General features: G+C 35.8%; 1 protein-coding gene across 1 annotated transcript in view; it reads left to right on the forward strand.

Moving 5' to 3' along the window:
• The window catches only part of LOC127850826 (fibropellin-1-like), a 71,320-nt gene that overhangs the window by 34,849 nt on the left and 13,928 nt on the right, over window positions 1-22,543 (forward strand). The window contains exons 7-21 of the mRNA XM_052384198.1: window positions 5,290-5,385; window positions 5,859-5,975; window positions 6,345-6,458; window positions 7,517-7,633; window positions 8,928-9,044; window positions 9,971-10,084; window positions 13,100-13,213; window positions 13,537-13,647; window positions 14,883-14,993; window positions 15,717-15,830; window positions 16,257-16,370; window positions 17,446-17,577; window positions 19,730-19,900; window positions 20,674-20,787; window positions 22,222-22,392. Of these exons, the coding sequence (XP_052240158.1) occupies window positions 5,290-5,385; window positions 5,859-5,975; window positions 6,345-6,458; window positions 7,517-7,633; window positions 8,928-9,044; window positions 9,971-10,084; window positions 13,100-13,213; window positions 13,537-13,647; window positions 14,883-14,993; window positions 15,717-15,830; window positions 16,257-16,370; window positions 17,446-17,577; window positions 19,730-19,900; window positions 20,674-20,787; window positions 22,222-22,392 (1,827 nt within the window). The remainder of the gene's footprint in view (window positions 1-5,289; window positions 5,386-5,858; window positions 5,976-6,344; window positions 6,459-7,516; window positions 7,634-8,927; window positions 9,045-9,970; window positions 10,085-13,099; window positions 13,214-13,536; window positions 13,648-14,882; window positions 14,994-15,716; window positions 15,831-16,256; window positions 16,371-17,445; window positions 17,578-19,729; window positions 19,901-20,673; window positions 20,788-22,221; window positions 22,393-22,543) is intronic.

Raw genomic sequence — 22,543 nt, forward strand, 5'->3', positions numbered from 1 at the left:
AAAGCCAAAAACCGGAATCCGCTATGTATATTACGTAACATTGTAAAGGCTGGTAGGCGTGTAAAGCACACGTTTACACGACGCCTAGAGTTTCCTTCTATAGAATCATTTAGCTGTAAAATTAATTATGACGGTTTTATCATATTGTTATTTGTGTTACATAATGAACAACTGGAATGAATTGTGATAACACGGGACTAGGCTTTATTTCAACGGTATTGTTGTCGCGTAACAGCACAATTTACGCACAAAACCGCTGAAAAGCTCGAAGCTTAATAAAATTAAAAAAAAAACGTCATCCTATAATTAAATTAATTCACCCCTGTCCTCGTCAGTATTTATACGCATTGTTTGCAACTTGTAAGAATCTGGTTGGAAAAAGCATCACATTTGTTCTCAGTGACATCCGTTATAGCCGGTCCTTCTTATTTTATCAGCTAAATTTAATATCCTGACAAGAACCTCATAATATTTTAAGATGGTTTATATAACTATGGTCATTTCATGTCACAGAGTGCATGGGACTCAACGTTACTAATGGAGCAGTTACTCCAACTGGACCTGCAACCATTGGTACAGTGAGCACGTACACATGTAATACGGGCTACAAGTTGGCAGCTGGAATAAGCTCAACCCGTAGGTGTGATAACGTGACTAGCTGGAGCGGAACTGATCTGATCTGCTATGGAGGTACATATCATTCGCGTGACATGAGGCTGATGTGCAATTCAATCAATAACTATCCGTGTGTATAACTGTCGCTTTTTGGTATATCTTCATTAAACACTGCAAATAAAATAATCTTATTAAAACATCAATTATGAACAAAGGGCAATTTTAAGGTTTTTTTGTCTCTCGACATACACGCTCATAAACTTAGGAATATTTAAAACTAATCCCGGCTTACCATCGCCGAATGTGAGACAGTAAAAAATAAACATTTTGTTATCACATTTTTATTATTTAATGAGTATTCATTGCACTGTAGTGTATGTGCTTTAATACTATTACATTGTTATATATTATACCTTAAGAAAAGCTTATGCATATTTACAGCAGCAACCATGGTGTCATTATCAATTAACATATTGTTTATACAAATCACTTTATCTGTCATTTTTTAATATATCATATAAAGAAAATCTAATTCGGACATTCGCAATAGATCAATCGATGAATTAAATTACTAATTTGTTCGTTAATACAACCAACAGCGGTTGCTTACGAGCGTTGTACATTTCACTTAGTGGGCATGGTGTGTAATTTATTCAATGACCAACAGTTTATTCTTTGTTCATACGAACATCACATTAATATAAACGAACTTTAAATAGTTTACATCATGAGTTCATCTAGCTCAATATATTATCAATATGTTTAATAATTGTCTCTTAAAAGTGCAATGGCATTGCTTAAGAATGTATCTAACAATTTATAGTATTAATTTGTAAATCGATTAGAACGGATAATCCGTTTTCAATCGTTATTTTTCTTTCCAATTCAGACTGCGGGACGTTAGATCACCCTGGCAATGGGACGGTGGTTTACAATGACACCATTACCGGTATAAAAGCAACGTATTCCTGTAACGCTGGGTTCAAGTTGAGTGGTAGCCCGGAACGTCTTTGCGTTGGAGGGACTACGCCTCCTGCACAATGGAGCAACGCACAACCAACATGTGAAGCGGGTATGTGTTACGTTTTTCTCAAATTTTTGTAATCGCAACTTTCAATAGACGCAAATCAAATTTAAATTAATCTATACTAGCCCCTTATCATAGTATTTGGACATCGAGAGGTAAAATTATTTTGCAATAAAGAGCGCGTACATGTTGATTGTGATTTAGCAAAGCGCAAGTGGTTATGTTTGTGAATTTAAATAAACGATAGTCAAACCTAAAATAGCGCTCATGGAAATAAAAATTTCGTGACACATCCCGCAACGTTCCGTTAGATCTTTGATAAACAATGTGTTAATTTGATCTCTGCGGGTTCCTAAAATAGTTACATTTGTAAGTAAAGGAAGACTAGAAAACAACCTTTTTACTAAGCGGAGTGTTTTAATCATTGACACAAAGGTTAGGTTAATCCTATTTGTTTGACCCCCCTCAAATCTGACGTGGGTACGTTGCAGCTGGTTCTACGCGCATTCGACCCTTGTCTATTCGGCTGAGAAAAGGGGCATATTAAAAGCATTCGAGATTTTATGATGGACACAATATACGTAGTCTCATCATCTCTAAAACAACACACCTGGCGTTTCATTTAATTATATTGCTGTTACAAAACCTTGCCAAGTAAACAAGAGCTTACTGTGGGATGAGGTTCAAACATGTCCGTAGTCATTATTGCACGCTTTGCCATTCCAGATAAACGTATGATTGTTTAATGTAAATGCTCATATTTTACAAACGCATATTCAGTTATTCTTAGTTTAACGTGTAAATTTGCCTTTTAAATACTTTTGCACAAAGAGGTTAATCGAATGCCGCTCTGAACGTTATACAATTGTTCCCTTATCATCAAAATCTTAATTACCCTTCACAGTGTCATCGCAGTCTGAGATTGTATTCACATTTGTGTAGGAAGATTAATGATATTCTTTTATTATCACGCAATATTCTATACATAGTGTCCACGTATATCATTGTTTTAGACGACAAGTTACCAACGACTGAACATATATAGATCGCTTGGTAGTTCTGTTTGCCAGTTATGCTTGTCAAACGCTTAGACTATTTAATTGGATAATGCACAACGTACCATTATGAATACAAAATTATACAAATCCTGATTAATAAGTATTTTTTTTTGCCATTTCAGGCGAGGTTGGTGATAATTGTTCGATAAACACCCAACTATGCTCCAGGATCGCCAATGGTGCGTGCTCAGCTGGGTTGTGCGCATGCGTACCAGGATTCCAGGCTGAGTCAAATAGATTGAATTGTGTAGGCAAGTTATGATTGAATTATTCATTTTTCACGTTATACTACCTATCATATGAGTCGAGTTCTGAGAAAACTGGTCATAATGCATGTGCGTAAAGTGTCATCCCAGATAAGCCTGTGCAGTCCACACAGGCTAATCAGGGACGACACTTTCCGCCTAAACTTGATTTTCGGTAAGGAGGGACTTAATTAAAACTAAAATACCATACAAGCGGAAAGAGTCGTCCCTGATGAGCCTGTGCGGACTGCACATGCTTATATGGTTTGACAATTTACGCACATGCATTAAGCCCAGTTTTCTGAGAACGCGGCTCATATTAGAGCAATTATTTGACTGATTTGTTATTGCCTGCATGTTTTAATGCTAAGAGATGAATACTTTGAAAATATCGAGGAGAAAATCCAACTATTTAATAAAAACATAGGGACTACTTTGTTTATGTTTAAGTAAAAATGGATTTTGTTTTGAATGATATTTATACAGTTATAAAAGTAAAAAAAATAACTGTTTCATCATTCTATACTCTCAATTTTTTGCGTAATCATCACCTTCTAAATTAAAATCACCATCATCATCATCATCTCTATCATCATCTCCATAACTATTTACTCATGATTATAGTCACTGTCAAAATCTTCATCTTCTTTCCTATTTCCCATTATCAGTATCATCCTCATCAATCTTACAGAGTTAATTGTAACTAATTGAAATAACCCATTTATGCCTAGCGTCTAGAAAAAAGGCATTGACAAACAGCGTCTCATCTGGGTCTGCGCTGTTTGCTTAAAGGTATTTTTGTAAGAAATATTCTAAATATAGAAATAAATATACTAGACATCCCTAATTTTGGAAATAAATTGATCCAATTTAGAAGGACGGGAGAGTCCACTAGGCATAAATGGGTTAAAATAAAAACAAAACGGCACATCGTTCATTTTTCGAGCTAACATGTTGCTGATCTTTTACTGCTAAATAACATACATAATACCAAACCAAAACAGTATTTATGAAAACGAGAATTATTTCATTTTTATATATTTTAAATAACTAAATTAGTTTGCGAATGTTGTTTCTGGACGCATATCGACAACAAACGCTGTTTGTATCATTCAAATAAAGATTATCTTGATTTCCGATCTTGTGGCATGTACTTTGCAAATTGTCCAAGGGCAGCCACCTGTTATTCGGAAGATATTTGTAAAACCTTTATAGAAGTATATCTGTAATTGTTTTATAAGTATGCATGTTATTTTTTTGTAATATTTTTAAAAAGTTTCTACATAGATTGGAATATACATATCAAAATCCAAATGCTATATACCATTACTTTTTTTGTACTTGTTTTTTTTTTATTCAAAGGCAATTCCTGTAAGTGATATGTTATATAAGACTTTCAATATATTAAGTACTAATAATTCTTTTTAACTAACTTAGAACTTGCCTCTATACAATTAATAATTTAGGTTATATTCTTGGAGACAAAATAACTATCAACATTTTCTTAACAATATTATTGAAATGTTATCGAATGACTTGTATAGCCAATCATAATCAAAACGTAGAAACTAAAATCATCGTATTTAAAACGTTAGTGTAGGAAGGTACAGTATGACACGGAAGAATTATAAACGACAAAGAATTGTTTAGGGGTATGATAATATGATTTAACCAACACCTGTTGATACGAAAACGATTGTAATTGCATATTAATTCAGCCTAAGAAAAAAATGTTTGTAATGATCTTAATACGTAAAAGTTACAGTTTAGAAACTTTCAAAAATGATCTTATGTCAGAAAATGATTATCTGTTCAGACGTCAAAACACGCGAAATTAAATGCATGTTAAACATTTGTTTAAAGAAAAGTGTAAACTGCTAAATGGTTCTTCAGGGGAGGAGATCAATGAAGGCTAGAATTAACCATACATATATGAATCAAAGATTGTTACATTGCATGAGAAACAGCAGCTTGTCACATGACAATGTTTAATCGAATCAAATCTCATAAAATTAGTCGTTCAACACGTGTCACTTGTGTTTATCAAAATGTATAAAGTCAATTGCCAAGACGAACTCATCGGGGAAAAACACGAGAATTATACTTTAATACCATAAGTCCCTCGCGAAGTCGCGTTTACGTCGGTTGAAATTTACATATTTAAAAAAGACAAAATTTATGCCAAAAATGGTAAATATTTCCACCATATTCAAGGTTGAAAACATTGCATTTCTAATTTAAAAAGTATATGTATATGAAAAAAAATCTTACAACAAGTTTGACTCAATGAGCTTTATGAATACCAGTCCAAGTCCAGATTTTAATGAACCCAAACTTGTTTCAGATATCAACGAGTGTGTGTCCAATCCTTGCAAAAATCAGGGCAATTGTACAAATGGCGCCAACAATTTCACGTGCGCCTGTGCTGCGGGATGGGAAGGTCCAACGTGTGAAATAAGCAAGTAGCTAAGTAACTGTGTCGTATGTTAACAAACAAGAATGACAGATTCAAACAAATGAAAACATTTATACTTATATATTCCCAAAGTGAAATATAAAGTATAAAGTATAAAAACGTAATGTCATTTTAACACGAAATTATACTTGTTTTCAATAAACAATGAAAGCAATCAAAGATATGTTATACTGCAATTATTTTGCTCATGCCTTCTGTTTGTAAAATAGAAGTGGAGAACTCTACTAAGTTAACCTCATTTTGGTTCAATCAATTTTATATTCTTATCCATCAGCGTTGTGTAAGGCACTCTTGCCTTGTCTGTTTCGATGATGTTTCTTCCATAATAGGCAACAGAAGCTCCGGTCGCTGAGCGAAATAAATGCAAAAAACATTTGTAACAATAAGTTTTATTCTTGTTTTGGGAGGTCACGTCTTGTATTTATATTGTCAATCAGATATCGACGAGTGTGTTGGCCACTCCTGCTGGACCAACCAAAGTCGTTGTCAGGACCGAGTGAACGGTTATGTGTGTGTATGCGACCCCGGATTTAACGGTTCCAGTTGTGAGACAAGTAGGCCATTCGTTGCTCATTTAATGACATTATTTTATTATGCTGATCAGTTTTTATTATACTCTCAATAAACAAATTTAAATCAGCAAGAAGCTTAATAATGTATTAGCATTTAAGATTGTCACACAAATATACATTAATTATAAATTAAATAATAGCGCGACACATGCATGATTAAAAAACCCTCAAAGCTTAACTTTATAAACTGTCGAAATAAGCGACGTCGTTTATATTCCGATGTTAATTGTATATAAAAAAATCGAGTTCCGCTTACTGCAACAAAATGTACACCTGTGTAGCTTATAATGCATAAGTGTTCACATTTAAATTTGTAACACCATATTATTGTGTCGAATCATTTTGATGCAGATATCAACGAATGTGTGAACCATGACTGCAGAAATGGAGGCATTTGTCAGGACGGTATAAACAGCTATACGTGCCTGTGTCTAGCTGGCTACACGGGTCGATATTGCCAAAACAGTAGGTTTGAAGATATTCTAGCAAGGTTATGATATGATGATGTTAAGGTTTTTACAAGCTCACGAGGTCGATTTGACGCAAGTTTCAGTTTTTGGAAACCCGCATTGTTACCAATAAACACTGTATCTTTAACAATTACATTCCGAGTCATCGAAATGTGGATAAAAGGTGTCGGTTTGACTCAATAGGCAGTGTTTGGGAACCAAGATTGTGTCCAATCAACTGCCTCTTTAACATATATTTTTTCATAATTGTTGATTTTTTGTTACTGAAATATATTTGATTGTTTGGTGTGGTTTAGCGCTGCAGGCAACTTATTAAGGGAAATTTTAATATAGGTTTTGTCCTTTGCATTATTGTATAAGACAGTGGTTCGGAAAGGGACAATCTCAAACATGCTTTTACTTGCAAACTAAAAATTACCAAACCCAGGCACATTGTTTAAACATTGAATTGAAATAAACGTTGAGGCACAAAGAAGTCGTCATCTTAAATTGAGCATGTTTCATTGTTATCATTTAATTTTAAATTGATATAGTTGATATAATGTTTTGGTTTCTTAAAGTTTGTATCCATATTTTTAAACAGACGTCCCTTTAAAAGGACTTTTCCCCAGTCAGGCAAAATTGCAATTTTTCTAAACAAATATCACGCATTTAGAACAACAATGTGAAAATTGTCTTAACAAGCGAAATGGCAATCCTAAATACAAAGGTTTTTAATGCTTGTTTATAAATTATCATCAATCAAAATCGAGTCTAACGTTTGTAATCGAATATTTTACAAATGTTCCCTCATCACACAGTCCGTTTAAAAAAAGTTGTGTATCGAGTTAATATTGCCTCTAGAAGTCCCGATTCGAATCAAAGGACAGCCAATATCGTTATTAAACTTTTTTCTGCCTTATATGATTATTTGAGACTATTCTAAATACTATTTATACGCAACATTTAATTACAATTTTCAAATCCTTTGATCTGAAATCTTGTGAAAACTAATTGTAACAGTGTGCATCACTTAAAAGTTTATCTTTTTCTATGTTTGTCTTATAATTTCAGTGACCAACGAATGCGATAATAATAGTCAGTGTCAAAATGGCGGCACTTGTATTGACGGTATAGCCTCATTTAGATGCGCGTGCCCTGGTGGATATACAGGGGATTTTTGTCAATTAGGTAAGTATCGTTGTATGTTAATGTTGATTTATCGGATCAGATAATCAAAATGATTTTATAAGTGTTATTTTTTAAGAAACCATGACGTTACAAATGCTGGTTCAAATTTTAAGAAATAACACGATACACGATAAAACGCCTGACCTACTCGTTGTCGATCAGACCCTCTCTAAGACTTAAATCTTCACGGAGTAAAGGGCATTTTCCCTTCAAAGTTCACGGACCTCGATACCATATTTCAATAAAACGTATGAAAAAAAACCATTCTTAATGTGCTTGTCGTTACATTATGCATCAAAACTAACTGTCCAGCGCGGTTTGAAACCTATGTTTACATACATTCCAACTAACCGACATTTTAAACACACGAGTGATTTCATTGGTCCAATCCGAAGATGTGTCTTTTCACCTAAAGATTTAATTTAGAAATCGGGTATGATCACTGTCAAGTAGGTCACGCAAGTTGTGTATCGCGTTATTTTTTTTAATTTGACCCAGCATTTGTAGAATTAATACAATATATGTACATTTCCAGAAAGTAAATTCATTTCTGCGTTGAATAAGACAGGGTTCATGAAAATCGCTGCACAATTGATGAAGTTATGGCTGTTCAAAGTGATGCACCCTGTTTTCGGGTGATTTTATGTTGGATACCTTGTTATATTTATCAAATATATATATTTGATAGTGAAAATTTATTTTTCAAAAAAGTGAATTTTTCGTTATTATTTGATTAATTATCATTCAAAATGATGTTTTCAATTGCCACACGCTTACCACCTGGGACTATGCGTACATGGTGGGTAATGATGGGGATAATGTTAAAAACATGCCTGCAATTGTCGTTACAACTGTGATGATGATGACAATAACGATGTCGTTCACAGCGGTAAGCGTGATAATGCTGTATCTGGTGATAAGGAGAATATGAAAGAAAATATATTGGTATAGGAGCAATGTGACGTTCTTCTGTCAGCCACGTTGACGCCGTGTTCGCTTACATCAAATTTCGAACGCAACGTGGTTGTAATTACCAAGGTCAGGATAACAATAAATTGCGCTTTAAGAGTAACGCACTATGATGTTTAACTCAGAGCTAAATTTTATTTACACAAAAGTGTGATGCAACATAAACTTGTTGCACCGCACTTTGGTGTGAAGCTAATAAGTACATATTCTGCTTCGTAGAGGCCCAATTTACTTTCTGCAAATTATGGATTCAGCAGTTGATTTATTACAGTGTATGTAGTTAATAATATACATGTATACATTTCTATGGCAATGTTGCTTGTAGTAATCAACAACTGCCTTGGGGTTACCGCGTGCCAGAACGGAGGGATCTGTCGCAACATGGTTAATAACTACACGTGTGATTGCCCCGCAGGCTACACCGGAGAGTTCTGTGTGATTCGTAAGATGCCGTATTTATTTTCCGAAAATAATAGTTTTATCACGTTTTATTTTTCAATTAAGTGTGCCATCATGTCCGATTTAATCTGGCAATGAGCTCATATTTTGACTATGAAAATAGGTATGCAACTGTTGCACTGAGAGGAAGTGTTCCATCATAATAAAATGTTTCTCATTTCATGTAATTAAAATTTATTAAACAAAAAAAATGTTTAAAAAATAGACCTACGGACTTACAACAGCCCTATGGCTTGACCGTATGCCCATTACTCGAAAATAATGATGATGATGATGATGATGATGATGATGATGATGATGATGATGAGGAGGAGGAGGAGGAGGAGGAGGAGGAGGAGGAGGAGGAGGAGGAAGAGGAGGAGGAGGAGGAGGAGGAGGAGGAGGAGGAGGATCATGTTTTTGCTATTTCTATAACAAGTGTAAACCCTCACTTGGATTTTTATGGATGGTGGTAGAAAATCATCGCATGAATGAGAAATACATGTTCGCTTACAAAATTTATTTTAAAAGCAGTACAATAATATTAACCTTCTAATTGTTATTTCTTGTATAAAAACGATGTTTATACAAACAAATGCGGATTAATGCACTTGTGCATTAACGTACATGCTAAGATTACGGTCATTAATTGAGTCGCGTTCTGAGAAAACTGGGCATAATGCATGTGCGTAAAGTGTCGTCCCAGATTAGCCTGTGCAGTTTGCACAGGCTATTCAGGGACGAGAATTTCCGCCTTAATTGGATTTTTGATAAGAAGAGACTTCATTTAAACGTCATAAAAGCGGAAAGTGTCGTTCCTGATTAGCCTGTGCGGACTGCACAGGCTAATCTGGGACGACACTTTACGCACATGCTTTATGCCCAGTTTTCTCAGAACACGACTTAATTGATTAAGTGTCATGTTTCCAGTAATCGATGAGTGTGCCTCTAATCCTTGCAAAAACGGCGGCGAGTGTAACGATGGTATTGCGAAGTTCACGTGCACCTGTCAACCCGGCTTTAATGGAATCCTGTGTGACAATGGTACGGCCGTGTAGTGTGATGTTTTATTTTATGCTTTCCGGTGGTTTATAGAGAAATATCAGTGAAATAAAACTGGTATTTCACTGTTTAAAACAGTGAAAAATAACAGTGAAAAATGACGATATTTTTCACTGTTTTACAGTGAAATGACGTCATTTTTTCTACAAAATGACGTCATAAATCCAGCGACACTATCCAGTTAAACTCTTTTACAATTTAAATAAACGGTGAAAAAAAAGCATAAAATAAAAAGAACATTTGTTGGAATCGATGGAATATCGATTTTAATTCACTCGTGATCATAAACAATACATATTTTCACTCGTGGCTGCGCCACTCGTGAAAATATTATTGTATATGATCACTCGTGAAATAAAATCGATATTCCATCGAATCAAATAAATATCCTCTATATATTATATTGAATATCGTGTGTTTCATTACATATGTGTGACGTATGTGATGCCAAACAAGAAGTGTTAATATCGTAACTGTGTTACAGTCTTTTCAGTATTTTATTACATGTTGAGTGATTTGCGTGAGGAAGGTGTTATCCGTTGCATTTGTGATTTTTTAAATAGATTATTCATTTCTTTTATGTATTTGTAAATTAACATTTAAAATCGCATTAATTGAAAGTACTATCGAAGACGAAGGGTAGCGAGTAAACATTAACATTATGAATTCATAGGAAAGGCCAGTTTGTTAAAAAGGGGTTTGGGAATTTTTGTCTGAAAGGAAAGGGTCGCAATGTGAGCTGATAGTGAAATAGAGGATATGTGTTCATGTCAGTGTAAGATCGTTTGTTATTTCACGAGTGCTCATAGAAAATATATTTTTACGAGTGGCGTAGCCACGAGTAAAAATATTATTTTTCTATAACCACGAGCGAAATAAGAAACGATCTTACACTGACATGAACAAAACTTTCTGTTGCTTTCCTGCCCCTTTTTCAAGTAAATAATGAACAGCTGTTTCCCTTTCGCTGAAAAGTTACCCTTTCTCCAGTGGCGCGCCTCAATACATTTCAATACACAAAATGACGTCATTTTTTCGACGAAATGACGTCACTATTCCAGCGAAATTCTCCAGTTAAACTCTTTTACAATGTAAATAAACGGTAAAAAAAAGCATAAATAAAAAGAAAATTTGTTCTTGATATGACAATCTAAAAAAGAAAAAGTAGTTCCGAAAATTTGTTATTTTCACCGGTGAAAATAGCAATTTGTTAATTTTCATTGCTGTTATTTCGCTGCAGAAATGTCATATTTTATCAAAAGGTATAAAAGAAACAAGTATCATATTGTTCCACTTGCTACTGAACTCCTACATACCAAAGGTTTTCAACCTAAGTTGAGAAGAAGCCCTGGCTAGAAATTGTATTGGTGGGCAATTCAGCACGTGAAATAATTAAAATGCGAATAATAAATACTCAGTTATAAGTGTATCAGCTCAGAAGTTAGGGATCGGATAGAGTGTAAGTATATGACACAAATTTGCACACTTGTTTACGATGCTCAACTAGAAAAGTAAACATTTGATTAGACGATGGTAAAGCATATAAATCTACGAAAAACAGAAGCAATTGCGTTTGTGTTTCAACGCCCTATCAAGTTATCCTTTGTATTATACCACCTGAGTTAAGATGAGTACATTCCATCAGTCAAAACAATCATTGTATGTCTTTGTAAACTCAAAGACCTATCAATATAATGTTTATTGATAGGTCTTTGGGTAAACTGATAAGACATGAAAGTATGGTGGCACTAAGGTGACATCACCGCTCCAAAAAAGCAATCGGGAAAAACACAAGTTCTGTTTTCCCGTCTCCAAAATAAATTAACTCGGGGAACACAAAATAAGTCTGTTTTCACGAGTTAATTTTTTTCAGGACTCGGGAAAACAGAAGTTCTGTTTTCCTGTCTTAATTTTTTTGGACTCGAGAAAACAGATTTTTTTTTTATTTTGAGGGAACGAGAAAGTATCTTGTTCCCTCAATATAATCCGCGTCTGTGATTGGCCGATTATCTTGTGCGCACAATATAGCGATTGTGTTTTCCCGAGTCCCAACAAAATAACTCTTGAAAACAGACTTATTTTGTGTTTCCCCGTGTTAATTTTTTTGTGTGACGGGAAAACAGACTTCTTTTTTGTGAGCGGTGATGTCACCTTAGTGCCTACGTATAAAAGTGCAGACAAATGCGAGTAGATTTTCCACAGAAATAAACTTTACTCCTGATTTTCTGTAAATAGTTTGTACAACGTCGATTGTCCGTTTAAATTAAATAAGACCAATAAATGTTGCGCGCTTATGGAATTACATTGTTTACGCACGTTCGATACCACGGTCTCGATTGGACATCGAATACTGGCCCCACCATAAATTCATTTAATGAGCCGCGCTCTGTGAAAATGGGGTTTCATGCATGTGCGTAAAGTGTCGTCCCAGATAAGCCTATACAGTCCGCAAAGGATAATCAGTGACGAAACTTTCCGCCTAAACTTGATTTTTGCTTTGTAGATACTTTTTTAAACGAAAAATATCATAATGCAGAAAGTGTAGTCACTGATTAGCCTGTGCGGACTGCACAGGCTTATCTGGGACAACACTCTATGCACATGCATTAAACCTCTTTTTCACATAGCACGGCCCATTTAATGAAATCTCGCGGACGAAAAATTATTTATACATGTAGTCTATTTATAAAAAAACACCAGCAAACTGAATAGTGAATTATCAATGTTTTTACTTAAACCTCACATACATGTATAAGCTTCTACGTAAAATCGCGAAAAATGAATCCTGTCGATTTTGTTAAACTTGATAATAATGTTATTTTTTTTATAAAACTGTGTACAAGCTTTTCACGTATTTTTTTCGAACCCCGGAGAGAGGTATTGTGTTTAATAAGAATGTGAATAGGTTACAAAAATATTTGTCAGAAGCATACGAGCTTTTATGTACATTAGTACTGTTATATGTTTTGAGTACTTGGTTGTTTATGACGTTTACAGATATCAACGAATGTATCCCAAACCCGTGTGGTGATCACGGAACATGTACCAACCTCCAGGCAGATTACAGATGCACGTGTGCCAATGGCTACCGCGGACGGAACTGTTCCGAAGGTAGCATCTTTACAATAGTCAAGTTGTTCGTTACTTTTGTTCTTTGCAAACACGTGCACTTATAAAAGTGGAACTTAGATGTTAAAGATTAAACGTCACCGTTCTCGATAAATTAGGGACGACACTTTCCGCCTTGACTTGATTTTCGGTAAGGAGGGACTTCATTTAAACGAAACATGTCAAAAAAGCGGAAAGTGTCGTCCCTGACTAGCCTGTGCGGATTGCACAGGCTAATCTGTGACGACACTTTACGCACATGCATTATGCCGATTTTTCTCAGAACACGACATATTGTATAACATGTATTGCCATTTTTTTATTAGATATCGACGAGTGCGTTTCGTCCCCTTGTCTAAAAGGACAGTGTATCAACCTAGTGAACAGCTACGTCTGCAAATGTGATCCGGGATATGAAGGGATCAATTGCGACAAGAGTATGTATCACCCTACCAATAATAACCTGACTTTGACCTTTGTCACGGCCGTTAATCACGGGCGCCACCTCTGTTTGAGATGCATTAATAAATTAGCCAATGCAATTTCCGAGAAGAAGCTCAGGCCCGGATGTTTTGAAATTTCATGGATAATTGAACAAGGTAATAAGGTTGTATATTGGTTTTTCCAGCATATATCGCATTATTTTTAAAATCGACAATGTAGTGCGATTCAGCGAAGATAAAGTCCTTTTAATGCATCTCAAAAAGAGGTGGCGCCCGTGATTAACCGCCTTGTTTGTGCACGAACCAGTATGATAAGTATCGGAACCATGCAAATATTGTTTTTATTCTGGACATCAGATAAATTGGTATAGATACAAGAATATCTAACAAATAAATTGTATGGTGTTTTTAAACTCGATACACCCGTGTACGTACAAAACCAATTGATGTATGCTTGAAGAGTCCAAAAGAGCCAAGAGTTAAAATGTCTTCAATATATGCATGGCTACACGGACATACTCTTATATGCCTTAATTCACAAAAAGTTAACTACCTTGTAGACTTTTATGGTAAAAATATGTATATATGAAACAATAGTTATTTCGGTTTTCCTCTATATTCTTTGGTTATCACAGACATTTTATTTTTACACATAAGACAATTAAATGTGTTATAATTTAATCAATTTTAAAAAATCAACTAAATTACATTTTAAATTTGACGGGAAGTCAGTGAAAGATTCAGTGTTTATGGTTTTAAACAGTTGACGTTCTAAATCTCAATTTTATAAATGCACTTTACTTACGTGTAGCTACTTAAAGTATCATTTGACAATTCTATTAAAACATGTACCCGGTATACTAAATCTTTGCTGCGATGCCTCAGTGCATTCGGTCAGATTTCAATATGTAATTGTACTGACGTCATGAGCAGCTTCACTACTTAAGGATGTTAAGTTTAAATGATTTTTCTCCGAGTAATGTTACTTTATAATGTTCCTTTTTTCTCAGCTATTGATCATGTTACAATAAAAATGCTTGACGTTTTGTTTTCAATATCAAATACGAAAGTTAAGCAATGTTAATGGCATTATATATCTTAAAGCGAAACCATTCTCATTACTTGAATAAGAGTTTTAGATAGTCTTCACAATTTTACAAATATCCATGTTATTTTCAAAGTCATATTCTTGTCATTGCATGTTATAAAACAGTGGGATTTATTTTTAGATATAAACGATTGTATACCAAATCCGTGTTATAATGGAGCCTGTAACGACCAAGTGTTGAATTACACCTGCAAATGTGTGGCGGGATATTCAGGCAGAGATTGTGATATTAGTAAGTTGAGAATTAAGTGTTTGTGTGTTTCGTGTTTGTGCTTTTATTATTGACATTTCGTATTATTTCTTTAAAAGCTTAAATGGCTTAAGCTTTTAAAGAAATACCAGTAATAAGTGATTACTTTGAAGGATTGTAAAAAATACCAAGTTCGTACTCGTTGTACCAGATATATATAATATAGCGCGACGAATGATTAAAGGGGCCTTTTTACAGATTTTGGCATATATTGAAGTTTGTCATTAACTGCTTTATATTAGCATTGAAAACATTGTATCTAAAAAAGTGCAAGTAAAAACAAGAATACAATTCAAGAACTAAAAAAGTAACCCCCAACTGGGCTCGTACCACTGACCCCTGGAGTAAAAGTCTATCGCTTAGACCACTCAGCCAACCGTGCACATACAATGAGTGATGTATTTTATACTTTATATAAGCAATCCTCGTAGTATCACAAAATATAACGACAACAACAGTACTCTCCAAATTGTTCAATCGTTTCGCGTTGCAACGCTTTATAATTTTCAGGTTGTTAAATCATCAAAAGATGCAAATAGTGGATATTTTTGGGTAAAGTAAATGTTAGGTATTACTGTTTCTAAATAAATATCATAACCACAACGAAAAGTTGCAAAGCTGAAAGACCTAAACACAAGTTGCTGATGGTGTTTTTCCACCAACGCCTCTCTGACTGAAAATCCTGTATCGTGTTTTTGTTTTCAGATATCAATGAATGCTCTAGTAAGCCGTGCGGGGACAATGGGATTTGTTTTGACGGAGTGAACAATTACACTTGCGTATGCGATGCTGGATGGACAGGGACACATTGTCAAACAGGTGGGTACTCTGGTACCCGATCTTCACTTAACTAAACATTAGAAAAGGCCTGACATCCACCAAATCAACCACGGTAGCATGTGTATTCGTCGATCAGGCCCACTTAATGAATACACCTAAGATTAATAAGTTAGCAAATTGTAAAACACACAAGTTTGGCATGTGAATCTTTGGTTAAATGTTTATTGGTTGACATAACAATAACATCTGGGTTTTTTAATCGGCAACATTTTGACACAGGACTGGCTAGATTTATGTCCCCGTATTTTTCTGCATCGTGTACAATGTTTCTTACTGATCCGGCCCTTCTAGTTGACTATGTTCTGGGGACTTGTATATTTCAATTATTGATTCGCTTAGCACATACAGTTTTGCTTGTCTGAAAAAATATTGCGTCATATAAGAACATTATTTTTGTGTGCGCAGACATCAATGAATGCTCGCCAAACCCTTGCCAGAATGGCGGCAATTGTCTGAACAAGGTGAACGCATTCCAGTGTGAGTGTACCGCCGGACACACGGGCGACACGTGCAGAACAAGTACGGTGTGCAGTGAAATGAAGCGATAAATAGTGTCGCGTTCTGAGAAAACTGGGCATTATGCATGTGCGTAAAGTGTCGTCCCAGATTAGCCTGTGCAGTCCGCACAGGCTAATCATAGACGACAATTTCCGCCTAAACAAGATTTTCGGTAAGAATGGACTTCCTTTAAACGAAAAATACCATACAAGCGGAAAGGTTCATCCCGGATTAGCCTGTGCGTACTGCACAGGCTAATCTGGGACGACACTTTTCGCACATGCATTACGCCCAGTTTTCTCAGAACGCGACACAATGTAGTGTTCAAAGAAGCGAGATGCAGCACAATGTAGTGTTTAATGTTTCGTTTACAATGACTCTAATTGTAGAATTTATGTAGCGTTGAATGCCGCATTTATAGAAGCCTTTTAAGTAGTGCGTTTAACGTAGCGTTTATAATAGAATTTAATGTAGCTTTGAATGCAGGCTTTGAAGGGGAAATTAAAGATGGGTATAGTTCGCAAATAATAACCTGATATGTGGCGATTTTGTTACAATAAAATAAGCCTTACATTGTGTTTTTTAATTATAATTGTTGTAGTTCGTGCATTTATTTAACGAGATAAATACCAATAGCAACAATAAAACGGACTAGTGTTTATCTTTTTATACGGAATCAAGCTTGAAAACTTAAGGATCCGTTATAACGGATTTGAATATAAACATTTATTTAAAAAAGTATCAGGCTAGTGTTGTCAAGCTATTAGTATATTTGTAGAAGGTATCATATGTCACTGTCTCTTAAAAACATACGTTAATATGCATCGATGAAAGTCCCCATGTTTCCGTATGTAGAAGAACAAGTTATTTATTGGAAGATGACCAGCGAAGTGTATGCTTCTTACATGTTTGTTATTACCATGTGACGTAACAACAAAAAAGAAACAAATTGTGTGTGAGTGCGACAATTTACGCATAACTATTTTAATATGTAAAACATTTGTTAAAACTAAAAGTACTAATTATTGTGTGTAGATATTTTGTTCAAATCATTACTGTTCAAAATGCACTTGAAACCTAACAAAAATGAACTCAGGTGTTCTCGGCGACTCTTGTGCGGAACGTGTAAGCATCTGTGCCAATATCCTCAACGGCATGTGTAGCGGCACGACGTGTGAGTGTCAGGCAGGGTACGAGAAGACCGCGCCCGGGACCTGCAGCCCCGTCAGTAAGTCACTTGCTTGTATATGAGCCTTGCTCTGGGAAAACAGGGCTTAATGCATGTACGTTAAGTGTCGTCAAATATCAGCTTTTTAATCCGCTCAAGCTTATCAGGGAAGACACTTTCAGCTTTTATTGTATTTTTCGTTTAACAGGTGTATTTATTTTATGCTTTCCGGTGGTTTATAGAGAAATATCAGTGAATTTAAAATTATCAGTGAAAATTATCGATAATTTTCACTGTTTTACCGGCACTATTTTTTTTACCCCATTGTGACCCCCACGCATTCTTCAACCAAGAGCGAGAACTCTTCGATGAATATTTATATCAACATACGGAGTAACTTCCCTTGAACAGTCGTGTACACACTGTGAGCGTTATTTACGCTATAAATATACTCCGCATATTAATACGCCAACATAACATAAGCAAATTGTGTCATCATATGATTATTTATTTTTTAAATGATGTATTCGGTGTTTTTTTCTTTTCACTTGATATGTGTTGCATTGTAAATACAAAAAAGTTATTGTTGAACGTTTGTTTTCTTTTGAACTATTTGCAACGCTTATTGTAAAAGCGGTAATGATATTTCGGGGCGCCCAATGGGAAATTGGTTTGAACGGATTGGCAAACGTATAAAAATATTAATTTGTGAGCATAAAATAAAAAGAAAATTTGTTGATTTGGCACTCGTGAAAATATAATTTCTATGATCACTCGTGAATTAAAATCGATATTCCACCCAATCCAACAAATATCCTCTATATCATAAGCAAAAATACAGTTGAGGTGGAGAGTGTCGTCATTTATAAGCCTGTGCGGACTCACATGCTAATCGCATATGCATTAAATCCCTTTTTCCCAGAGCAAGGCTCAAATATGAGTCGTATTCTTAGAAATCTGGGCATAATGCATGTGCGTAAAGTGTCGTCCCAGATAAGCCTGTGCAGTCGTCACAGGCTAATCAGTGACGACACTTTCCGCCTAAATTGGATTTTTGCTAAGAAGAGACTTTATTTTAACGAAAAATGTCATAAGAGCGGAAAGTGTCGTCCCTGATTAAACTATGCAGACTGCACAGGCTAACCTGGGACGACACTTTACGCACATGCATTATGTCCAGTTTTCTAAGAACGCGACTCATATATCTGGCTGCAACATATGTCGACATGAATATTAATAAAATCAAAATTCCAAGAGTAGTTTAAGTCTATTTTCGGGGATACCGGTACTTTATTTAATATGTTTGCACACCAAACAATATCCAATAAATATTGGGCATTATTCAGCAGTCAAATTATCACTAGGACAAACTACTTGTTACTGTCACACACATGTCCGCATGTTAACAAACAATTTGACATCATTTTTTAAGTTCGAATGCAAACATACAACATCCGGTATTGGGGACATTCAACATGACCGATTCGGATGGTTTTGTTTGTAGTTGTTCTTAACGATTCGATAGGCAGCGATCCTCAACCGTAGGCCTACTTACGCTGATGTAGCTTCAAGTTCAATCTAGTACGATAATTCAAGTGAGATTACAAGACAGCTCTGTTCGAACATTTAGAGGAACTGTCATTCGCAACGCTTCTTTCTTATTATGCAGTACTTAATTTGAAAACTTAACAGATGTAGATAACGTGTCGGTTAATTAAAGACATCCAAACCATTAGTGAAGCATCGAATAAACTTTAAATGTCAAAACTGCTTCTTTGTTTAATGTTATATGAACTAATGAATATGTAAGTAAATCTGCCAGTAAAAAATCAATTATTTTTCATCCAAGTTGCATTGCAGTTCTGAAAAATAAGACACTGTAGCACATTAAGTATAATTCTGAGCCGTGCTCTGTGAAAAGGGGGTTAAATGCGTGTACGAAAAGTGTCGTCCCAGATTGGCCTGTGCAGTCCGCACAGGCGTATCAGAAACAACATTTTCAGCTTTATTGATATTTTCTATGTAAAGAAAGTATTTCTAAGCAAAAATAAAGATAAGGCGGAAAGTGTTGTCCCTGATAAGCCGGTGTGGACTGCACAGGCATCTCTGGGACGACACTTTACGTGTATGCATTAAACTTACGCTCATACTATAAAATAGGTTAGCGTACGATTAACCTTGACGTCAGTTCACGTTACATTGTGAATGCCAGATTGCGGAACAATCGCCCCACCAGAACACGGCTCCGTTGACCACGCTGAGGGCACACATTTTCAGGACAAGGCCTATTTCTCGTGCAACACAGGCTACATCCGGAACGGAGTCGCATTCGTCACGTGCCAGAACGATAAAAATTGGAGCGGCATAAAACCCACTTGCGAAGGTAACTATTGCATGTTTGTGTAAGAAGAGATACATAAAATGTTTTTGATTTGCGCGCTGGGAAAACCGGGCTTTACATTATATGCTTAAGGTTTCATCCCAGACTAGCCAATGCAATCCGCACAGGCTAATCAGGGACGACACTTTCGGCTTTATGGTATTTTACAGGCTCATCTATAAAAACACGTGCATGAATAACCTGGTAAGATCTTTTTTCCCAGAACGAGGCTCCTATTTACCTGTATTATTAAGATAAAATTATTTGTGTAAAAAATACGAATTTTATGGAGATTAGTACTGCAGAAGCATATTAATAGATAAATATGAATATTAATTATATCCGTTGATGACCTGGGTTAGAATCTTCACATAGGAAAGGAGTTCAAACAGACAAGTCACTCACAATGTATGTTCTGTTTTATGGTCGTTATATTGCACAGCAGCTGGCATAATAGAAAAGTACAGAGTTCTTTTCCTTACAAGCGCCCTGAATATGTTAGGGTTTGCTTTCATTCTAGAAAACGGAGTTTCCATCAGAATGGAGGCTTCAGTTGTACTGTTAAATAAGTATTTTTCGTTGGATATTAATTTCGTGTTTTTTTTTCAAAAATCAGAAATCAACGAATGCACGTGTCGACGACCGTAATTTCTACCAAGAAATGTCACTCCGACGAATATAAATGATTTAACAGTAGTAAATATCACAAGTAATGGATTGGTGTTGACGAGATCTGTTAGATCTGAGATGTTGCATTAACTTAACATGTATTTCAGATATCAACGAATGCGCATCAAACCCCTGCAAAAATGGCGGGGCATGCACAGACAAACTGAGCGGGTACACGTGCGCTTGTCAACAAGGTTTTGGTGGGACAAACTGTATTCGAGGTAAACAACTTCTGAATCATATGAGCAACCTAGAGCAAACATGTTTATTAGGAGGTATCCGAACAGTGTAGCATCTGATAGTCCTCTCCATCCCTTTGCTCTGATGAGAAGACCTAATGTCCGCTAATGAGACCACGAAACCTTCCGTGACTGTATAGGGAATAGAGTAGCACCTGACCAGACTGTGCGAATGCGCAGGCTTTTCTTCAGCTACGCTGGCTGCATTCAGCATAACACCCTTTTTCGCTCAATGACTCTCATTTGTGTTTGTTATTCAGTTCATTGTTTGTAATATTTTATCGCAAATGTAACAGATTCTGTTAAATTGCATAAACTCTATCTATAATGCCCTGTGGCGGGGTGCAGAAATTTGACTTAAGGAGGGAATGGACGGGAGAAAGCGTGTATTGACAAGGCGATTTACGTGCCGTTCAAGCCATGTTCTGTGTTTTTCATATCCATAATCTGGTCCACGCGCAATTACTTCCCTTAGTTTGTTAATAACTCCAGGCTTCGACGACTTTCCAAGCATAAATGGGGAACTGCATAAGCACTAGTTTCCTCATGCATGCAGGGATAAAGGCAATGGATATTTCAATCCACTTTTCAAATTATACCATCTGCACTCTCTTTACAACAACTTTATTTTATTGGCAACGTCAATGAAGTTAAGTAAATGAAGTTTACTCAACACTATCAAAAGACTGCTTTAAATGTAAGTGTTTATCATGCACCTTCAACGTTCCTGTATGCTTGAAATACTTCAGTGACAATATGTTGGCTGTATTAAGAACATTTTTTAGGACGAAATAAGATAGACCTGTACGAAAGAAACATCTATGAAAAATTGAAATTATTCTGACGATATATTTATCTGTCACGCCCAGTAAATTCCAAAATAATTCCTCATTTTTTACTTTGCGCGGCTGCATTTCAAATTTGCATTAATCCACTGTTTGAACACATTTTAAATCGAAAACTGCCTATCCGACAAAAATGCCTCGTCATGTCTTATGATGACCGAGTGGGGCATATGTTAAACACAACATTGAACTGTATGACGTCATATGAAATACTCGAATTATTTTGTCGATGTCGACTGAACAAGACATTGTTTTCAATGTTATTTTATTTTATTTTGGTATGTGTGATTTGTTAATGCAATAATAGCGAAAATACACATTTTTCTCGGACATGATCATCTGCGGGCGCACTCGGGCAGGAACGGATTTTTCCAGCGCAGTCAGATGATCATGTCCTCGAAAACGTGTATTATCCCTATACTGTTGACCAAATTCACTTGAAAACGTTGCATAACCATCATCACCACCACCACCACCACCATCATCATCATCATCATCATCATCATCATCATCATCATCATCATCATCATCATCATCATCATTTTAAGCTCATTATCCGTTTTTACCACAGACTGTGGTTCTCCAGCGTCGATAGCTCACGGCGGCGTGACGAACCCAAATGGAACGCTCCAGGGTCACTTAGCAACGTATTCCTGTAACCAAGGCTACACGCTCAGCGGGAATGCTGTGAGCGAGTGCCTCTCAACCGGGAAATGGTCCGAGTTCGGCGAGTGCTTTGTCGGTAAGCGGTCCGTTTGGGTATTATGGTTACTTTGTAGGATTACTTTCGCCGTTTTTAACACGAATATGGCGATATATAATATATTAAAGAATTTCTTTATTGTATGTTTTATTACGAAATGTTTGTTTTGAATTGTTTGGTATATTTCACA

Source organism: Dreissena polymorpha, chromosome 1 (genome assembly GCF_020536995.1).
Source record: "Dreissena polymorpha isolate Duluth1 chromosome 1, UMN_Dpol_1.0, whole genome shotgun sequence".
NCBI lineage: Eukaryota > Metazoa > Mollusca > Bivalvia > Myida > Dreissenidae > Dreissena > Dreissena polymorpha.